At 43.2% G+C, this 19,080-nt stretch overlaps 1 protein-coding gene across 5 annotated transcripts in view; it reads left to right on the top strand.

Moving 5' to 3' along the window:
* Positions 1–19,080, top strand: part of LOC135916807 (parathyroid hormone/parathyroid hormone-related peptide receptor-like) — a 972,783-nt gene that overhangs the window by 372,040 nt on the left and 581,663 nt on the right. For all 5 annotated transcript variants that reach the window (XM_065450243.2, XM_065450244.2, XM_065450242.2 and 2 more), the window contains exon 2: positions 17,134–17,236. In XM_065450243.2, the coding sequence (XP_065306315.1) occupies positions 17,134–17,236 (103 nt within the window). The remainder of the gene's footprint in view (positions 1–17,133; positions 17,237–19,080) is intronic.

Below are 19,080 nucleotides of genomic sequence, written 5' to 3'. Positions count from 1 at the left end.
TTTTTATAAACTGCAGTCCTTGAAATATAATCTTCCGTTAATCCTGAATAACTACCAAGATATAGTAGAGCCCACACTAGCATTACTTCAACAGATCTTTTCCTAAAAAATAATCTATCATACCTACCACTATTGTCGTGAAGCTACGTACATTCATAATTCTTTTTTTTTCTTTAACAGAAGCAAAAACTCCTGTGTCTACTTATATTTCACATTGCAGTGTTTTTAGAATGTGATATCTTTTCCTCATGTACTATATAAGTTTCTATGTATGCATATGTGAATTCATATATGTACATGTATGTGTGCATATATATATATATATATATATATATATATATATATATATATATATATATATATATATTAGTCATATAATGAGAAGCCAACAAACACTGACACCAAGTACATCATAGGGGAAATTGCATGTGCTTAATAAATGAAATAAAGTAATGATAAATTAATGGAAATTTAAGTGGATGAAAAAACAACTTGCCGCAGGTGGGAACCGAACCCACAACCTTCGCATGTCGCGTGCGATGCTCTACCAATTGAGCTACCGCGGCGGCGTTTCCCCATCCACTTTCTTGGGTATTTATGTGTACTAGTAGAACCCTGGGTGTGTTAGCCAGCGCCCCCACTCACAGACCTTGGCGGCGGACGTGGAACGTCTTTTTTGCCGCAGGCGTCACGAGAACGTGATCTTTTCGGGTGAAGGCAACTGGTCAATAAACCCACATATGCTACCTGAAGGCATCAATGTTGCCGGATTCGAGACCCTCGTAAAGTAATAAACGAGAAGAAAGGGGGTTAACCGAGGGACCCGATATTTATTAGTCATATAATGAGAAGCCAACAAACACTGACACCAAGTACAACATAGGGGAACTTGCATGTGCTTAATAAATGAAATAAAGTAATGATAAATTAATGGAAATTAAAGTGGATGAAAAAACAACTTGCCGCAGGTGGGAACCGAACCCACAACCTTCGCATGTCGCGTGCGATGCTCTACCAATTGAGCTACCGCGGCGGTGTTTCCCCATCCACTTTCTTGGGTATTTATGTGTACTAGTGTGTACTAGCCAAGGTCTGTGAGTGGGGGCGCTGGCTAACACACCCAGGGTTCTACAATTGGTTTAGACGTAAAAACCTGAAAGAGTACAATAAATTGAGATGTAGGCAGGAAAAAATTTTTCGAAATCGAAGAGTAGGTGAGGTTAAGAATTAAGGTTAGCTGGTGGCGTAATGTGTTTTGTGTCTTGGTTGATGATATGAGAATTTTAGATTTAAGTTACCGCTTTTAAAGATTCTAAGGTGCCGCGTGCCAAATTAATTCCTGTCGGGTGTAGGCAATTAAACTTGTGTATGAGGTATGATTCCGTATACTTCCTTTCGCGAGGGGAACGGAAATTTGTTTGTAGTATATAGAGCCTTGCTTTGTCAGATATATGACCATGTGCATTAAAGTGGCTGGCTACTGCTTTGGGTAAATTGTGTTTTGTGTCCGCGCGGTGACCGTTGAGTCTTGTATTAATTTGTTGTCCAGTCTCACCTATGTATTGTTTGCTACAAGCGGCGCATTCTAGACAGTAGATTACGTTGCTTGAAGTTACCTTGTGTGCGTAATTCGACGCTGTGCTTTTTACTGTAGTAGTAGATTGGATGTGTTTGCATGTGGAGCACCTGGGGCGGCCACAGGGATTGGTTCCCAACTTCCTCTTTGTCTGTAGTTTGGCGTGCACAAGAACATCTTTAAAATTAGTGTTGCGTCTGTAGGCTACTCTGGGAGGGTCGGGAAAAATCTTAAGTTTCTGGTTGCTGGTGAGAATTGGGTAGTATTTACTAAGGGTGTTATTCACGTTTGGGAGTGCGTTTGAGAATTGAGTAGTAAGAAGAGGCGTTGTTGTTACTGTGATCCTCGGACGGGGCTTGAGGACCTCGGCTCGATCAAGTTTGGTTGCAGCGATGTAGGCTGTTTGAAGGTCACTGTTTGGGTGGTTCCTGTTTGATAGGGTTTCTTTGTGATCGAGTCTATCTATGTAGTTTTGGTTTTCAACGCAAATGCGACGTAGTCGTGTGGCTTGGCTTTTAAAGATGCCTTGTTTGCAATGTCTGGGATGGTGGCTGGTATATTCTAGGTACTGTTGTTTGTCGAAAGGTTTCCTGTACAGCGTTGTCTTTAGCTCACCATTGTCAATGTACATTGTTGTGTCCAGAAAGTTTATGCGCTCAGTTGAGGATTCTGATGTGAATTTTATTGTTGGGTGAACAGAGCTTCGAAATGTTACATATTTATCTAGACTGTCTTGACCATGTCCCCAGATTATGAGTATGTCGTCTATGTATCGTAGGTATGTGTGGGGCTTGGTAGTGCAGCGCGATAGGAAATCTGTTTCTAGAATCCCCATAAATATGTTCGCGTAGGTTGGTGCAAAAGGCGTACCCATGCTTGTACCATGTATCTGTAGGTAGTAACTCTCTTCAAATTCGAAGTAGTTATGTGTTAGAACTAATTCAAGGAGAGACAAGTAGACTTCGGTAGAGTGTTGTGCATTGTGTTTAGGCAGCGTTTGTTTTATCGAAGATAAACCATCAGGGATTGGAATGTTGGTGTACAGCGCCGTCACGTCTAGTGTTGCGAGAATTGTGTTGTGGGGTAGCGTGCCTTTAGTATTAATGTCCTCTATAATTCTCAGCAGGTGGGGCGTATCTTGTACAAATGACGGAAGTGCTTTTGGCAGGTCACCAAGGTAGTGGTTAAGGAATGTGGAGATGCTCTCTGTGGGGGTGTTGTTGTTTGATACTATCGGACGGCCTGGGAAAGTAGCAGTGTATAGTTCAGCTGGTGGAATTTTATGAATTTTTGGAAGGAGGTAAAAACGCCAGGCAGTTTTGTTGCTTGGTTTAAGAAATTTGTATTCTGATGGTGTTACTAGTACACATAAATACCCAAGAAAGTGGATGGGGAAACGCCGCCGCGGTAGCTCAATCGGTAGAGCATCGCACGCGACATGCGAAGGTTGTGGGTTCGGTTCCCACCTGCGGCAAGTTGTTTTTTCATCCACTTTAATTTCCATTAATTTATCATTACTTTATTTCATTTATTAAGCACATGCAATTTCCCCTATGTTGTATTTGGTGCCAGTGTTTGTTGGCTTCTCATTATATGACTAATAAATATCGGGTCCCTCGGTTAACCCCCTTTCTTCTCGTTTATATATATATATATATATATATATATATATATATATATATATATATATATATATATATATATATATATATATATATATATATATATACATATATATATATATATATATATATATATATATACGTTAGTTTCCCTCTTTCTTTCATTATATTTGACTTTTATATATATATGTGTGTGTATGTGTATGAATGTGTATATCTGTGTGTGTATATATACATATATATCTGCTTCTGTATATAAAGCATTATATCTGGTTTTATGTATTCTCATTCTGATGAACTGTTATTTTCTGTACGTGTTTAACGGTTCGACATACACGTCGAGGTCAAGCCCTGCTTTGACTATGGTGTCCGGGCTTCTGTCAAGCTGCAGACAGCAGCTTTTAGCCTTGTCAACCACAAAACTTGTTTTGGAAAGTAAAGAATTTGAATTTGAATTACGGAGTGTCACGATGAGGGCACGCGTGAAATGCTGAGGCGTTCTACAAGTATAACTGAATGTGAGAACACGTACACATTATTCAATTCTCGATCGCGTCGAAGAAGAGACAAATTGCATTTCTTGAGCGTTCCTTGATTGTTTAAACGCCCACCGTCTTTTTTTACCAGCATGTCTTTTTTGCCTTTGTTTCTATTCTCGCTTCTTTCACCTGGTTGCATATGTACTTCACGTATACTTCAAATAAAATTTCAGCTGGTAGACAGCGCGTTGCTGCTCTTCTTTCTGCGCGTATACGCTTTTCTGTAGGCTGCTCGATATAGTAGTCATGGAATATACCGTGAATTCGAAACTTCAGTTTCTTTGAACAATTGCTTGCCTCTTAACCTTGCAACGTCATGGCGAACTCACCTAGACACAGTATTGGTTCCAGTTGGCATCACATGGTACTTGCACGGTCATCAGAGCAAAAGCTACATGCCGGGTCAGCTACATGCCGGGTCAGCTACATGCCGGGTCAGATATTCTGTGCCGCCTGTTCTAAATCAGCACAGAGCAGACGAGGTGGCAAGCAATGTTTCTTACGATGCAACCCAGGGCCGTCATTATTTATTATTTACATAAATGACCTAACTAACGTTCTACTGACAGAGGAAATCATACTGTACGCTGATGACACTAATGTATTTTTTTCCGTAGCAGACCTTCACGAACTAGAAGTTACCGCAACCCATTGGTTACAAGAACTTAGCGAGTCGCTCTATCTAAATAAACTTGACTTAAATGCAAAAAAAACGAAATTTACAGTTTCTTATTCCAAGAATATTCAAACAGATTACGACGTAACACTTTTTTATTCTGGATCGCAGCTTGAAGATGTCTCAAGCCATTCGTTTCTGGGTGTTACATTTCACTAAAACCTAACCTGGGCAGAGCACATAAGTAAGGTACGCAGTAAGGTTGCACGATCTGTTGGCTTGCTTCAACGGATCCGAAGCTTTGTGCCTATCAGGCTTCTCACACAATTGTACTTTTCGTTTGTGCACTCGCATTTTAGCTATTGCCTCTTAGTATGGGGAAACGGTAATAAAACAGATGTAGAAAAATTGGCAGTACTGCAAAGGCGAGCAGTTCGGTTGCTGAACTTCTCGAAACAATACATAGGGTCTTCTATACTAATTATGCGCTACAAATTCCTAATATCAGAGACTCTTACAAAACAAAGATCTGCATACGGCTATTTAAAGAGATCTCCAGCAACAGGCAACTATTTTCAACTCGTTAACTGAGTAGAGACATAGGATACAACCTACGTGACACATCAATAGTAATAAAGCAACCAAGGACAAAATATGGCACGAAAACGGTCGAATATGAAACTATGTGTTTATGTAATACGTACCCTAACATTGTTGACAAAGCTATAAATTCTAGAACAATTCACAAATTTAAAGATGCAATGCAAAACATAATATTGTCTGATCACAATGTGTTTAACGGATGTTAATAAAGTTTATTTGTTTAATGTCAATAGTAATGTTAATAATGTTATATTCTGAATGTATAACTTTTGTTAATACCAGAATGTTCTTATTTTTGCTGTGTTGTATTTACTTAGTTACTTGCTATTTGGCAAATGGTTGATACTTTTCAATGTGTTTAAAATTTTGCTGTAAATAGTTTTGAAGTATTGTGTCTTATTAGTTTTACTTTGTTTTATCAGTAGACTGCTAAATCTGCTGCTCCAGCTAGGTAAAGGCCTTAGACAGGAGGATTACGCCCTGCTTTTGCCTTACCTTGCGGGAAAACCTTCTAATTGTGTTGCCCAAACAAAAAGATAAAATGAAGAAAAAAAACATATGCAAATAATTAGCTCATATGGAAGTCATTCACTGACGAAGTTTGGGATTGCTAACGGAAGTGTTTCGGTAGAAGAAATCGTGACATGTTTCGCACGCGTTACTGGGTCTTTCGGTATGTCTGGTGTGAAGCAGCACAAGTACCTATAGCAATGGCGACAGTTCATCTTGTGGCCTCCCAAATTTTGTTTCGTTGTATGATGTTCTCAAACTACGCGATGCTGCGCAGCGACTCCGTTCCATATAGGACGCGACACTGCGTCGGCGTTAAACGTGAAATCGGTGAAAAAATGCGCAAGTGAGCCACAAACATTTGCACCACGCGGATTCCACGACAAATTTGTATTTCTGCTGTGTGAAGGCCTGGCACCTCTAATTCAGTGTGTCGCGGTCGCCAAAACAACAGCAGAATAAACCTTTGAGTTGTGTGCACAGGCTTCGCCAGAAATTCAGCTTTTTCGAAAGCCCTGTGTTTCGCAAACGTTTGTCGCAGACTGTACTTACTTTGCCTTACAGACTTTTGGATGAACTGTGCAAGGACGGGACAAGGAAGGAAACAAACACGAGTGGAACTCTATCAACATATAAATTATTTGAAAATGCACTGAGGATATGTACTGACGCGAATGCACACATGGTTAGTCGAGGAATGAGTCTCTGTCTGTTGCCGAAGGGAGTCAAGCTTCGCATCCGTTAGATCAATTGATGGGATGCTAAAGTCTTACGCGTCATTCCATGCCAATTCAACTGGCACTTTTTCGACCGTCACAGATATAGTCCAAATCATTCACATCTGTTTTTTGAAGTTCAAAACTCTTTTTCCCCGTTTATTCTTCTTCCCCAAAATTTTCTAGCATTTAGCCGAAAATTTATTGTTCTTGCCCACCTCACTCAGAAGGCATCAATGAACATTTCTTTCGAAGGCACATTGCATGATCCAGTCGTTCAAATGGTGTGTATGGCAAGACAATGAAGTTATGTGATTGCCAAAGCATCCTTTATTTAAAGTATTTGAATACATTGGGTGCATTTGGCCCCGGCAAAAGCTGGTAAAACTGCAAAGCTTGAGTATTTTTTACGGAAAGGGAAAATATGCAGAAGCCATAAAATAAAATAGAACGGTAGCGTACTTGACATAGTATAGCCGAAAAATACTTGAAACTTTGAAGGTTCAGCGGGTCTCCCGAAAAATAACTGCAATGTTATAATTTCTTCCAAAAAGCTTCTTGTTCAAGGTCAAAAACGTAGCTTTGGTGGTCGGCTTACAAATATATCTGATATATCATTATATAGCTCTACATGTCTGCTATTCATGTGATAAGTTACAAAAAAGGTATTCCTTTTTAAACGCGAAAAACATAATTTTTGAATTTTTGTGTCAGCACCGGCATCTCTTTCATGTGCGCCCAAGCTTGCCATCCTGGGTTGCAGACGTCACAGCTGGCTCGGACTGCAACGCAGATGAAAGAGAAATGGTGTCATGACCCCCTTTTTTTGCCAAGAGCCGCACGCTCTAACGCAATGTGGCTTTCGCTTGGTGTGTACCAGGTGAACCATGCATCCATTGCACATGGAGAATCACGATGTGTTGAATTCTGAGTTGAAATGGGCTTTTCATGCAGTTATAAAGACAAATATTTGCACTTAAGTAGGCAGTAAATCCCGAAGGAGCGCTGACATCGTTCGTCCAAAGCATTTAAGAAGATATGTCGCACGGCAATATACAGTGCGACAGTAAGATCCAGGTTCTTCCTCCCTCTCGATGGTAGAGGTATTCCTCCTCCACTTGGACTCCAAGACGCACGGCCAGAAACTGTCTCCGCAAGTGACGAATACTGGCGCCAAAGATAACGGCGATATTCGTGATAAAATATGAAGATGCCAAATAAAAGGACACACACAAGAGAAGAGAACGGGACAGGGCGCCACTCACAACTGTTTTATTTACAGAACGCAGGCACATATATACCGTCACTCAAAACATGCGCACAGAGCAAAGAATAATTCACGCGTGAGGCTTATAGCGCGTTAAAAAAGACAAGGACGAAGGTGAGACGTGACACACACAGGCGCTAACTTGCAACAATCTTTATTTCGAGCAAGGGACCCATACATATATACGTTTTCGCGTACATCATACATGCGCTGTTTACAAAATACCTTTACACACTATTGCGCAGGTACGATAACTCTTTGTGGGAAAGGGCAATGGATGGTTTGGACACACAGTTATCGCCAAGCCTATCAATCATGTCTGCTTCTATAATTTCGCGAGTAATCCTACCTCGGGCTTTTCCCACAATGGAGCAGTCTTTGTATGCTGGAGCACACGTCGAATGGTCGCCATCATCCACCCCGGCAACAGTGTAGCTGCAATGCCTGCAGTGGGCGTCAAGAAACCCGCCCCGCTTTTCTGCTACATTGTACCGGTGTTCCTTTAAACGCTCGTTGAGGCACCTTCCGCTTTGCCCGACGTAGTTTTTCCCACACTTTAAAGGAAGGTTATAAACAACTTCTTCTACACATTCAACAAACGGTTCCTGGTGTTTCTTTTTGCACGTGCGCTTATCAGAGAGGCCTGGTCTGGTCAGTCTGCACAGGCATTGCAATTTTTGTAGCAGCTGAAAACACAACCTTGACATTCGCACGTTGGCCTATTTTCTTTAAACGATGCGATAAGCCGTGGATATACGCGATGACAGCAACGCTCCTCTTATCTACACAAGGCACGCTAGCGGAATTATTTGATAGCTTCGACTTCAGCAGATCCTCAGCAACGCTAATAAGTACGTGTGTAGGGAAACCTGCCAATTGAAGATGGAGGATCTGATCCTTGATGCTTTCGGTCATCAGCACCGGGCATGACTTACACAATGCGTTTGACAAGCATGTCTTTGCTATTGCCCTCTTAACCAACTTAGAGTGCGCCGACTGATATGGGAGCAGTGGCTTGTTCGCGCGAGGCTCGTACTTCCAGCGTACGTGGTCAGTGAAAAATAAAAACTTAATGTCAAGAAATCGGATACTTCCGTCAATCGGCAGTTCATGCGTTATTTTTAGAGGAGATAAACCTTGATGACCGAAAGCATCAAGGATCAGATCCTCCGTCTTCAATTGGCAGGTTTCCCTACGCACGTACTTATTAGCGTTGCTGAGGGTCTGCTGAAGTCGAAGCTATCAAATAATTCCGCTAGCGTGCCGTGTGTAGATAAGAGGAGCGTTGCTGTCATCCCGTATATCCACGGCTTATCGCATCGTTTAAAGAAAATAGGCCAACGTGCGAATGTCAAGGTTGTGTTTTCAGCTGCTACAAAATTGCAATGCCTGTGCAGACTGACCAGACCAGGCCTCTCTGATAAGCGCACGTGCAAAAAGAAACACCACGAACCGTTTGTTGAATGTGTAGAAGAAGTTGTTTATAACCTTCCTTTAAAGTGTGGGAAAAACTACGTCGGGCAAAGCGGAAGGTGCCTCAACGAGCGTTTAAAGGCACACCGGTACAATGTAGCAGAAAAGCGGGGCGGGTTTCTTGACGCCCACTGCAGGCATTGCAGCTACACTGTTGCCGGGGTGGATGATGGCGACCATTCGACGTGTGCTCCAGCATACAAAGACTGCTCCATTGTGGGAAAAGCCCGAGGTAGGATTACTCGCGAAATTATAGAAGCAGAAATGATTGATAGGCTTGGCGATAACTGTGTGTCCAAACCATCCATTGCCCTTTCCCACAAAGAGTTATCGTACCTGCGCAATAGTGTGTAAAGGTATTTTGTAAACAGCGCATGTATGATGTACGCGAAAACGTTGTATATATGTATGGGTCCCTTGCTCGAAATAAAGATTGTTGCAAGTTAGCGCCTGTGTGTGTCACGTCTCACCTTCGTCCTTGTCTTTTTAACGCGCTATAAGCCTCACGATGTCTTACCAACAAGCCCAAATCACTGCTTTACAGAATAATTCACGCATCTAATCAAACATTCATGGCTCACAACGCTCTAGAAAGCTCATCTCGGCCTTATATAATGATATTGAAGTTTCGCTGACGCACAAGCTCCCTTTCTTGTCTATGTGATAGGCTTCAACCAGTTCCCTTGCTCTGGTATCTTTACTTCGGGCAAGAATCCGCACATCTGAAAAACGTGGTTCACAAGAGCGTGAGGGACTGGTCCCGATGTGCTTAGGCAAATTTGGTCCCTCTTTCATTTGCTCAACATTTCTTTCATGCTCCCTGGCATGCTCATTAACACAGCGCCCGGTCTGACCTATAGAGGAACGACCGCACGAAAGGGGGATTTCGTAGACAACCCCTTCAGCACACTTCATGAAAGGTCGCCCACGTTTGGTTCCACAGCCTTTCTCAGTTTTTTTCTTTTCTTTTGGCGATTTGGGAGCAAATACTTCTGAGCTTCCTTAAGGCTGAAAACACTAGCGGGACGCCATGTCTGCTCGCTACCTTCTCCAGATTGTGGGTCACCTTGTGCACATACGGCACAGCCACCGGTCTCACCTCTTGCCGAGGGGCCTCTGCTCCAGCTCTCATCGCCTTTCTCTTCATTTTTTGTAAGAGTCTTTCAGCTACTCCTGTTAGGAGCGGACCAGGGAACCCAGCTGAAGCCAGCCTAGCCAATCGATTGTCGAAACTCAATGCCATCTTGTGAACACACGACTTCCTGAGCGCGGACTTAAGGCAGAGTGACACAATTCCTCTCTTCACTAATTTCGAATGCGCTGAGTCAAATGGCAGAAGCCCTTTCTTTCCACGTGGAGCATAGCACGAACAAACATGATCCTTACAGAACTCAATGCTAAGATCTAAAACTGTAAAACGCTTCCTTGCGGCAGTTCATGTGTAAAATCCAAGCCTTTTCCATGTTGTCTAAAAACGGATAAGACATTAGCCACAACTTCTCAGGAGTTTAGACTGCAATCCTTAGCTAAAATAATTAAAAAATCATCTACATACCTAAACAGTTTAGAAACCTTGTTAACTGGTAAAACATGGTGCAATACTTGGTCCATTTGTGAAAGAAAAATGTTACATAACACAGCGGCGACACAGCATCCTATGCACATACCAATATGAATATATCAAAACATATGAATGTTTGCTCTGTGCGCATGTGTTGACTGACGGTATATATGTGTCTGAGTTCTGTAAATAAAACAGTTGCGAGTGGCTCCCTGTCCCGTTCTCTTCTCTTGTGTGTGTCCGTTTTTTTGGCGTCCTCATATTTTATAATGAACAGCTACCAACTAGCCCAAGAAGAAGTGCTTTTAAGTTATAATAATAACGGCGATAGGTTCGCTGGTAGCGTCAGATGGGTAGAAGTGGACACATATACAGCTTGAAGGCACTTTGTATTTACAAGATCTATTTACGATAAATATACATGAGGTGCAAGGCAGAACTCGAACACATAGGCAGCGCCGATGGTGCATAGCACCTCTAGTTGAGTACAGAACGTTTGGTCGGGGCAACGGGGCCACGTTTTCTATCACTCGGTACCCGCCCCAAAGTATTTACTGCCTCAACTGCCACCGAGTACTTTTGAGTGTGGTCCACCGGCAGTGCACAAGAATAACCACTCCTGTACGAGGATCATCCTGTGAGTGGTGCGGCTACTATTCAAGCACTGGGACTTGCTACGCGCCCTTCCTTTACCTCAGTTAGAGATGTTTGGCCTTCTCCCTAGAAACAACACACAAAACACGCAGCCAGGGAGAGGGTCACAAATGGATAACAATCGCACACCCCGCAAAGCCACAGAGCCCAATACAAAGGGCATAATAAAACAATATTGAACAGGCATCACATGTCAACTAAAGCGGCATGGTGATTTACCTATGCTGTGTCGCCCCGCCCCTGCTCGTAATTGCATGAACCCTTCGGAACCTTTCTCAACTATATATGTGACGTTCAAGAAAACGCTGGTTGATTTGTCGTCGAATGACTCTTACAGCAGACTACTTTTTTCATGGTTAAAAGTAAAACCGAACGACTCATGGTTTCTGCTCGAGTACACATCCCATTCATTTGTTAACGATGTTTATTTACTCGTAAACAAATGCGAGCAATCAATCGGTGCAATTGTGAGGGACTATTTTGATGACGTAGCAGGCCAACGCCGCCCTTATGAAAAATTTGGCACTTTTGAAAAGCAGTTCTTAGGACCTTTAGAGAATATGCGAGCACTAATGTAGTATTTCAGTATGCTAAACTGATTCAAAACATAGGACCACGTTTTGTTTAAAGCTATGTGGCGCCTATGCAGGGCATCGTGTTTTTCGCCGCACCTCTCACCTAAAATAGATTCTGAGACGGAATATGGAAACGCTGTTCAGCGCTTACTGTTTTCGGCCGTTCTACTAATTCAAATTATTTGATGCAGTCGGTAATCAAAAAAAGAGAGACACAAATGAAACGAACAAACCAGCTAACGACGATCCACTCCTTGCAGATTAACGCGGTCGGCACCTTCAATGATGGGCCTCTCTGATGGTCAGCCTAAACGAATCAAGGGTAGCGTAATTCAGTGAGGCGTAGGATTACCGCGGTAAGATAGAATGTTCCTGGCTCGCAGTTTCCCGAACGATATTATAAGGCGGGGCAGCGAAAGATGGAGTACGGCTGGAATCCCGAACTTCTGCAGTGAGGATGAGTGTGCTATACCGTGCTCCCGCGACGTTATTTTAAGGAATCCGGTGGGAATCCAGAGATGCCTGATCTCGCTGGCGGTGGGCGAATGCGAAGCACATATTGCTTCGCCATGATCGCCAAATCTATGTGCGTGTGCCCCTTCCGGGGTTCAATCACCCAAGTCCAAATTGGGTGCAGTCGCGCGCTCGTCTACTCAAGAAAGCAGCGCTCAAACAGGTAACATAGCTGATGCGGTAACTCATTGAATAGGACGTGCCAGCTGCTGAAATAGAGAAAAATGGGGGTATAAACAACATGATTGAGAGCCGCTAGGAAAACACCTACTGCAGCGCTCTTTTATTAAACCACTTCGACGGCTGATCTTCAATGATCCAAGAACGATAAGGCGACAGAAAATGTTTGCTCTCGACTACCAAAAATACTGCTCATGCCAGAAGTCCCGCTCGCTTCTATTTATTTATTTATTTATTTATTTATTTACTTATTTATTTATTAGGTACTGCTAGCCTGAATTCCAGGCCTTAAGCAGGAGTGGGTTACACTTCGGTACAAATGTACCTGAAGAACCAAAAGGGCACGCATACAAACAAATGGAACTGGAGAAAAGCGACTGGTGTGTCAAGTATGGCACTGAATTATATAATTTCAAATGGTAAAATGATACATATGTGAACACACATCATATCGCAATAGTAGATATATGAACACACATCAAGACACATTAGACAAGTGCGTTGCTCAACAATTGGCAATGTGAAGAAAGCACGAAAAAGAAGTATTTGGTTCGATGCGTTATGCATGTCAATGCGATGCACAATATAAAGAAAACGCAACTGTGAAAACATAAAAATAAAGAAAAAGCAGCATATAAGTGCGACGCTTTCTTGAAACATTACTAGACATCGGTGATAAGGCACTATCATTTCACATTGTGAAGTGCGGCAGTGAAAGCGGCAACAGAAGAGCTCTCGATTACGTCTCTGGGCAAATGATTGCAACCACGGATGGTACGGGGGAAGAAATATTTCATGTAGGTGTTGGTTCTGCAATAAATTTCGCTAGCTTTTTTTGTGTGGAAAGAACGAGTGGGACGCTGCATAAGAGGTTTCAAGTACGTGCTTTTGTCGATTCCAAGGTTATTATTGTATATCACGTAGAATGTTTTTAGCCTTTCGCGGTACCGTCTTGTTTGTAGGGATTCTAGATGGTAAATAAATAATTTTAACATTCTGTCAGTTCCTTTACTGGTAGATCATTCAAAATCGCAGGCAAATTATTAGGCGAACCACACTACATTTAATTCGCAGTATTTATATCATACGCAGGCAGTGGTGTAATATGAAAGTCCACCGTTTATTCTGAGGGCTACAAAATGTTCTTAAGTATGGTATATATAGGAGTAATAGGTCAGCGAGATTGTTGATGATGAACTCCGTACAGATGGTTAAGCAGCGAAGCTGAAACGTGTGGTCGCGGTGTTCATCACTGAATTAATCCCGACATTTCATTAAACGGCGGCTTGGTAGGCTGCCAAATCCTCGGTACGCATTTGCTGCTTGCGCTCGGCTGCACGAGCATGCTCTTGTGTGCGGCCGCAGCATCGGCACGGTGTAGTCGAGACCGTTCGCGGTTTTGCTCGCAGCCTTGCTGTTTGAAAGCTGCCTGGTCCTTAGGATAGCGCATGACCTACCGAGTTCGGAGCTGGAGAGAAACTGCTGCGCGCCCGCTCTGCTGCGACGGGGAGCAAAGACGTCACTACTGGTGCAACCAATCGCGCGCCTCCCTTACTTCTTCTTTCACGCATGAGGCCGGGGTTGCGCCGGAGAAATTTTCGGCGTACAGGCGAGAGACGGACGGACAGACGAATCGACTAGCCATACATAGCTTCGCTGTAAAAAAAAGAAATAAACAGCGATGGAACCAGCGGCGCCGTGCTGCCGTGGAATTCTAGCACTGGGCAGGTCGGCCCGTCCGAGTTCTCCTGTGACTGAATAATGCGCGGCGTGAGAAATTCAGCAATAAAGCATTGCATACCCCCTTCAGCAGTTGTAGCAGTGGCTTTTAACAACTTCGTTGGACATCGACTTAGGCAGGACCGGGATGGCAAATCATATTTTTGGCCAACTTCACCCAGTTTGCAATGTCTTTTGGTGTCTGTGCATCAGTGTATGTATGACTGCACCTAATAGCTTTGCCGCCAGCTTGTGTCACTGGGTGGTGCATGGTTAAAAAAGTCGCAGTTTCGCGCGAAAGCCGAAGCGTCGATTGCGATAGCAAATTAGTGGACAGCTGGCTATAAGAACTAAGGGTATTAGTTTTATCGGCTGCATAAAATTATAAACATCGGCATACTAACTAAATAAATAAACATGGTGTCACGCGCCCACAATCAAACATGAACACATCTCACTTGACAACCTCAGAAACTCGCTGCCGAAACGCTGCATTGTGGAAACGCGGGAGCCGCAGCGAGCGAATTGACCGTGCAGCCGCTCGCATCAACGCGAACTAAGTCGTGAAAACACAGCCCATCGATGTAAGCGAAGGATGCTGTGCTCGATGTTTTGATGAACGATAATGAGCCGTGATGTTGACTGCTAAAGCTTAATTTCTTCAACGTTTAGTCTAACATGAGAGTGGTGAGATGATGTTGGACGTTACCTTCCGGGCACCAGTGCTGTTTGTCTGCGTAGTACACAGAACACACAGAGAGAGGTGTTTTCTTGAGGCGTTGTTGTGCGCCAAATTTCATAACCTCTGAGAGGGTTGATCATAGTCATCGCCTCACATGGCACATCGCATTGAGGCAGAAGTATTAAATTTGAATTCGATTATGGGGCTGTACGTGCCAACACCAGAATCGGAATGTGAGGTACGCCGTAGTGGCGGACTCCGGTATAATTTTGACACCGTGATGTTCTTTAACGTATCTCAAAATCTAAGTGCACGTTCGTTTTCTATTTCGCCCTCGCCGAAATGCGGCTCCCGCGGTGGGGATAAAATCCACGGCCACTAGCAATGCCATTGTTGCAAAGCTAACGTGGTGGGCACGGAAGTGTTGATTTGACATTCGACCGCTTCCGCTGCCTGGACCTTTCGGTGCGCTTTATTTAATGAGGCTCTGCTTCTGCATGTCCTGCGTCGTTTGTCCGGTTGGAATATTTGCATGGTGTTTATTTTTCAGAAATAGCAGCAACGTACTGTACCCTACCTTGAACTTAAGCTTATCCAGTTTCACTGCAACAACCGTCGTATAGCAGTAGGGTTTGCTTGCTTTCTCACGTCATTTCGCCCGCTCCCTTGTATGGGAACTGTCTCTTCTCCTCCGTCCTCCTTATAGTTCTAGCTACGTCCCCTCCGGGCTCACACCTTAGTAAAGAGGGTAGCGCTGCAGTTTCTGCAATGCTTCTCAGGGGAGTCACGGATAATTACAGATGTGGTGACGGCCAGGGAGCTCCAGAGGGTATAGTGCACATTCGACGCTGTGGGATGAAAGCGAGTTTCTAGCGTCGCCTTCCCTCACTGACTCGCGCCTGTCATGTATGCACACGCTGCGACCCCCACCCCCGGCGCGTTGTACCTGACAGCAGAGGCAGCAGCAGCAGCAGTGGGAAAGTCGAAGGAAGAGGCATAGAAACCTTCGCTTTAGAAAGACTAAATTATGCCGTTTACCATAACAAAACCAATATTTCGTTATGGGGCACGCCGTAGTGGGGCTCTGGAAATTTGGACCACCAGGGGTTCATTAACCTGCAGCTAAATCTAAATCCACTGGGATTTTCGCAATTCGCCGCCATCGAAATGCGGCTGCCGTGGCCTACATTCGATCCCGCGACCTCGTACGTAGCAGATGCCACCGTACCCTCTACTCGTCACCAATCGTGCATCGACCTAACCTTCGGGAAGAACGTTCACACAGTGAAAGTGCAACCACTTTCCGTGTGCCACAGTGCTCAGGAGGCAGTGATTACAACAGTCCCGAAATAAATGACGACAACCAAGGTCTTCGAGTAAATGTGTCTTGCTTCGCCCAATACCCTAACTCATAATAGTCAAATTCAACATAGGAAATCCTCAACGTATGAAAGCCCAAACATGGCAAAACCAACCACAGCGCTATTTTCGCTGGACTTCCCTCTTTACAGGGTGGAAGGGCTCCAAGTTTTTAGGATTCTCTAAAACACTTACTTACGCTTTCACCCTGAATATCGTTCTGTAGTTGTTTAATTTTCGCATGTAATTACCTAATCAGGCAAAATGCAACACGCTGACTTGTTCGAAACAACGGCAAGCAGCGTTACCTTTTTCTGTCCTTCGTAGAAAAGGCGTATTGTAAAGGAGATTTATCGGGGTTCGTAGCGACCGCCCGTTCTTGGAAGCACCGAGCAGTTCCCGGGCTCGAGCCTCTGCTGCGCGCTTGATGCTGCCGATGCTGCTGACTCTGTGCGCACGTTCGTTCTCTTCCTTACAACATTTTAAAATATTAACACAAGTAATTCGAAAGACATTCATTAATGATGTGGCTTCGCACGAAAGCCTCAGTAAGAAAACTGTCTCTACATCTTCTCTTTCCATGGCGTGCGTTGTCACTTGTGCCATAACATATGCGCAGTGTATATCTTTTAGGAAATGTCTGGCTTTCGGACTTTTTTATTGCCTATAGCTCCCAAATTTGCGAAAATTTAGCAATGGCAAAAATGGGGAAATGCATGTTTGACGCCGTAAATATCTTTGGAAGTCCAAGGCGTGGCGCAATCTCTTCTGGTTGGGGAATACCATAGTAAATAATAAACATTCCTAATATACTTCACGTTGCTTCAGTTAGCACAGCGGTTGGCGCGGTGTGTGTTGTTTGAATATCTTTAATGTTGAGTGCAGCTTTTCTGCTGTGGCCCTTAAACTGAGAACTGCCACGGTGCATTTTGGTAAAGCCACTGTGGTTGTTATTTTTCGCCATGCAGAATATCCTGACTGACCCAGGCACCGCGATGCAAATGAGCCTCCTCGATTCTGCCAGGAAAGACTGCGAGGCTAACGACAGCAGCGCCGTCTTCGACTCGGGTGGTGAGTCTTGATTTATTGTATATATTTGGTCGCATTCGTATTGTTAATCTAAAGCTAAATCTACTTTTAACAAGTTCCCAACAACAGTTAAAGGTAAAAATGTCTATAATTGGGTATTTTACCTCTTGGGAATTTTTTCATAAGTTCGGATAGGTAAAAATACCGCCGGCCTAAATAATCCATACTCTAAGAAATTCTGGTACGCAGTAAAAATTGCCGATATTTACAGACTTTTGTCACTGTGCCGAACCTAGCATATTGTTATTTTTTTAACTGGATAGGCTACATTTACAAATTGGATTACATGTACCACAATAAACCAAACAAAATAAAGGTTGTAACTTATAATTTGGCGAGCCAGATATCAGCACACAACTAAATTCCAGCACTGGTCTTACATAAGCGCTATAAATGTATAGTAACCCTACGCATACCAAACTTTCTGTTGCATTTTCTTGTCAACCAACCAAGAGCGATTTCACCTTTTCTCACAACGTTTTTTTTATATGAGGACACCAATCTAGGTCAGGATCGTAAATGACTCCCAGGTACCTTATAGTGTCTACCTGCGGAATCAGTTGATTCTGATACACAAGGGAAAAGGAAACCAACTGATACGTAGGGGATGCAAGAAGGGCAGTTTTATTAGTATTAAGGACCATGTGAAAATTATCCATCCAGGCCACAAGAAGATTTAAATACGCTTGTAACTTTTGGTAAAGCATGTGAATATCTTTAGCGCAAGCAAATAATGCTATGTCATCCGCATACACATATACCGTGACATCGTGCATTATTGGAATATCATGTAGTAGTGTATTAAAGAATAGTGGGAACGCACATGAAACATGAGGTACAACTTTGGTCTGGAAGAACCACTTAGAATGGTGCTTGCCATCTGCTAGAAAAATGTTCTTTCGTGCAAGAAATCCTTGATCGAAGCGACGATATACTATGGAGGGTTTAAGGCAGCAAGTTTGTTCAGTAGAATGCTATACTCTAAACAATCACAAGCTTTTGCAACATCTAATGTTACGAACTAAAGGAGAGTGTGCTGGGAGGCTAGTTGGTAAGACATATTTTTGTGAGCTTAAGCTGCCCTAGGAACGACACACCGAGGTAGAAGAAGACAGGACGAACGCAGACTAACAACTGGTTTATTAAAATCACACAATGCTGCCGCTTCAAAACATGCGCATGCCCAAGCCAGAACACAACCGCATGACCATGGAACACTCCCTCGTCAAGCGCGTATCTACAACCAAAAATCAAGCCTTTTCTTGAAAAGATGCACTGAGGGTTCGCTGACGCACCTATCTGTTACGAGGGCCGAAATGCCAAGTTTCATTTAGCTAACGGTATCTAGCTTTCTAAATGATGTAAGCGGACCATATAAAAAAAAAACCGCTGGGAAATCTAATCTGAGCGGTGCTTAATGCATTAATTTTAGAAATGAGCTCTAATAGATGGTTATAGACAACTCTTTTAATTAATTTACTATATTATAAGTTACAGCAATTAGCCGAATGTTGTCCAAATGAAGCCCTTTTCCGGTGTTTTTTAGAAGCAAGATCATTTTCGCTATCTTCCACTCGTCAAGTAGCCATGTTTTTTCAAGGGAAATGTTCACAATATTTAGCAACTCTAAACCAAATTTATTTGGCAAGAATTTGAGCATGCTCAATGATTTACCATCATAGCCCGGAGCTTTTGATCTCATACAAGCTACGACAGAAAGAAGTTCCGGTGAGTTGATTTCTTCATAGTGATTGCACTGTGTCGGCATTCTGAATACATTTTAGCACTGTGCCTGGAATCTCAATGCAAGGCTACGTGCTATGCAA

Source organism: Dermacentor albipictus, chromosome 1 (assembly GCF_038994185.2).
Source record: "Dermacentor albipictus isolate Rhodes 1998 colony chromosome 1, USDA_Dalb.pri_finalv2, whole genome shotgun sequence".
Taxonomy (NCBI): Eukaryota; Metazoa; Arthropoda; class Arachnida; order Ixodida; family Ixodidae; genus Dermacentor; species Dermacentor albipictus.
This window is presented reverse-complemented; position numbering and strand designations above follow the sequence as displayed.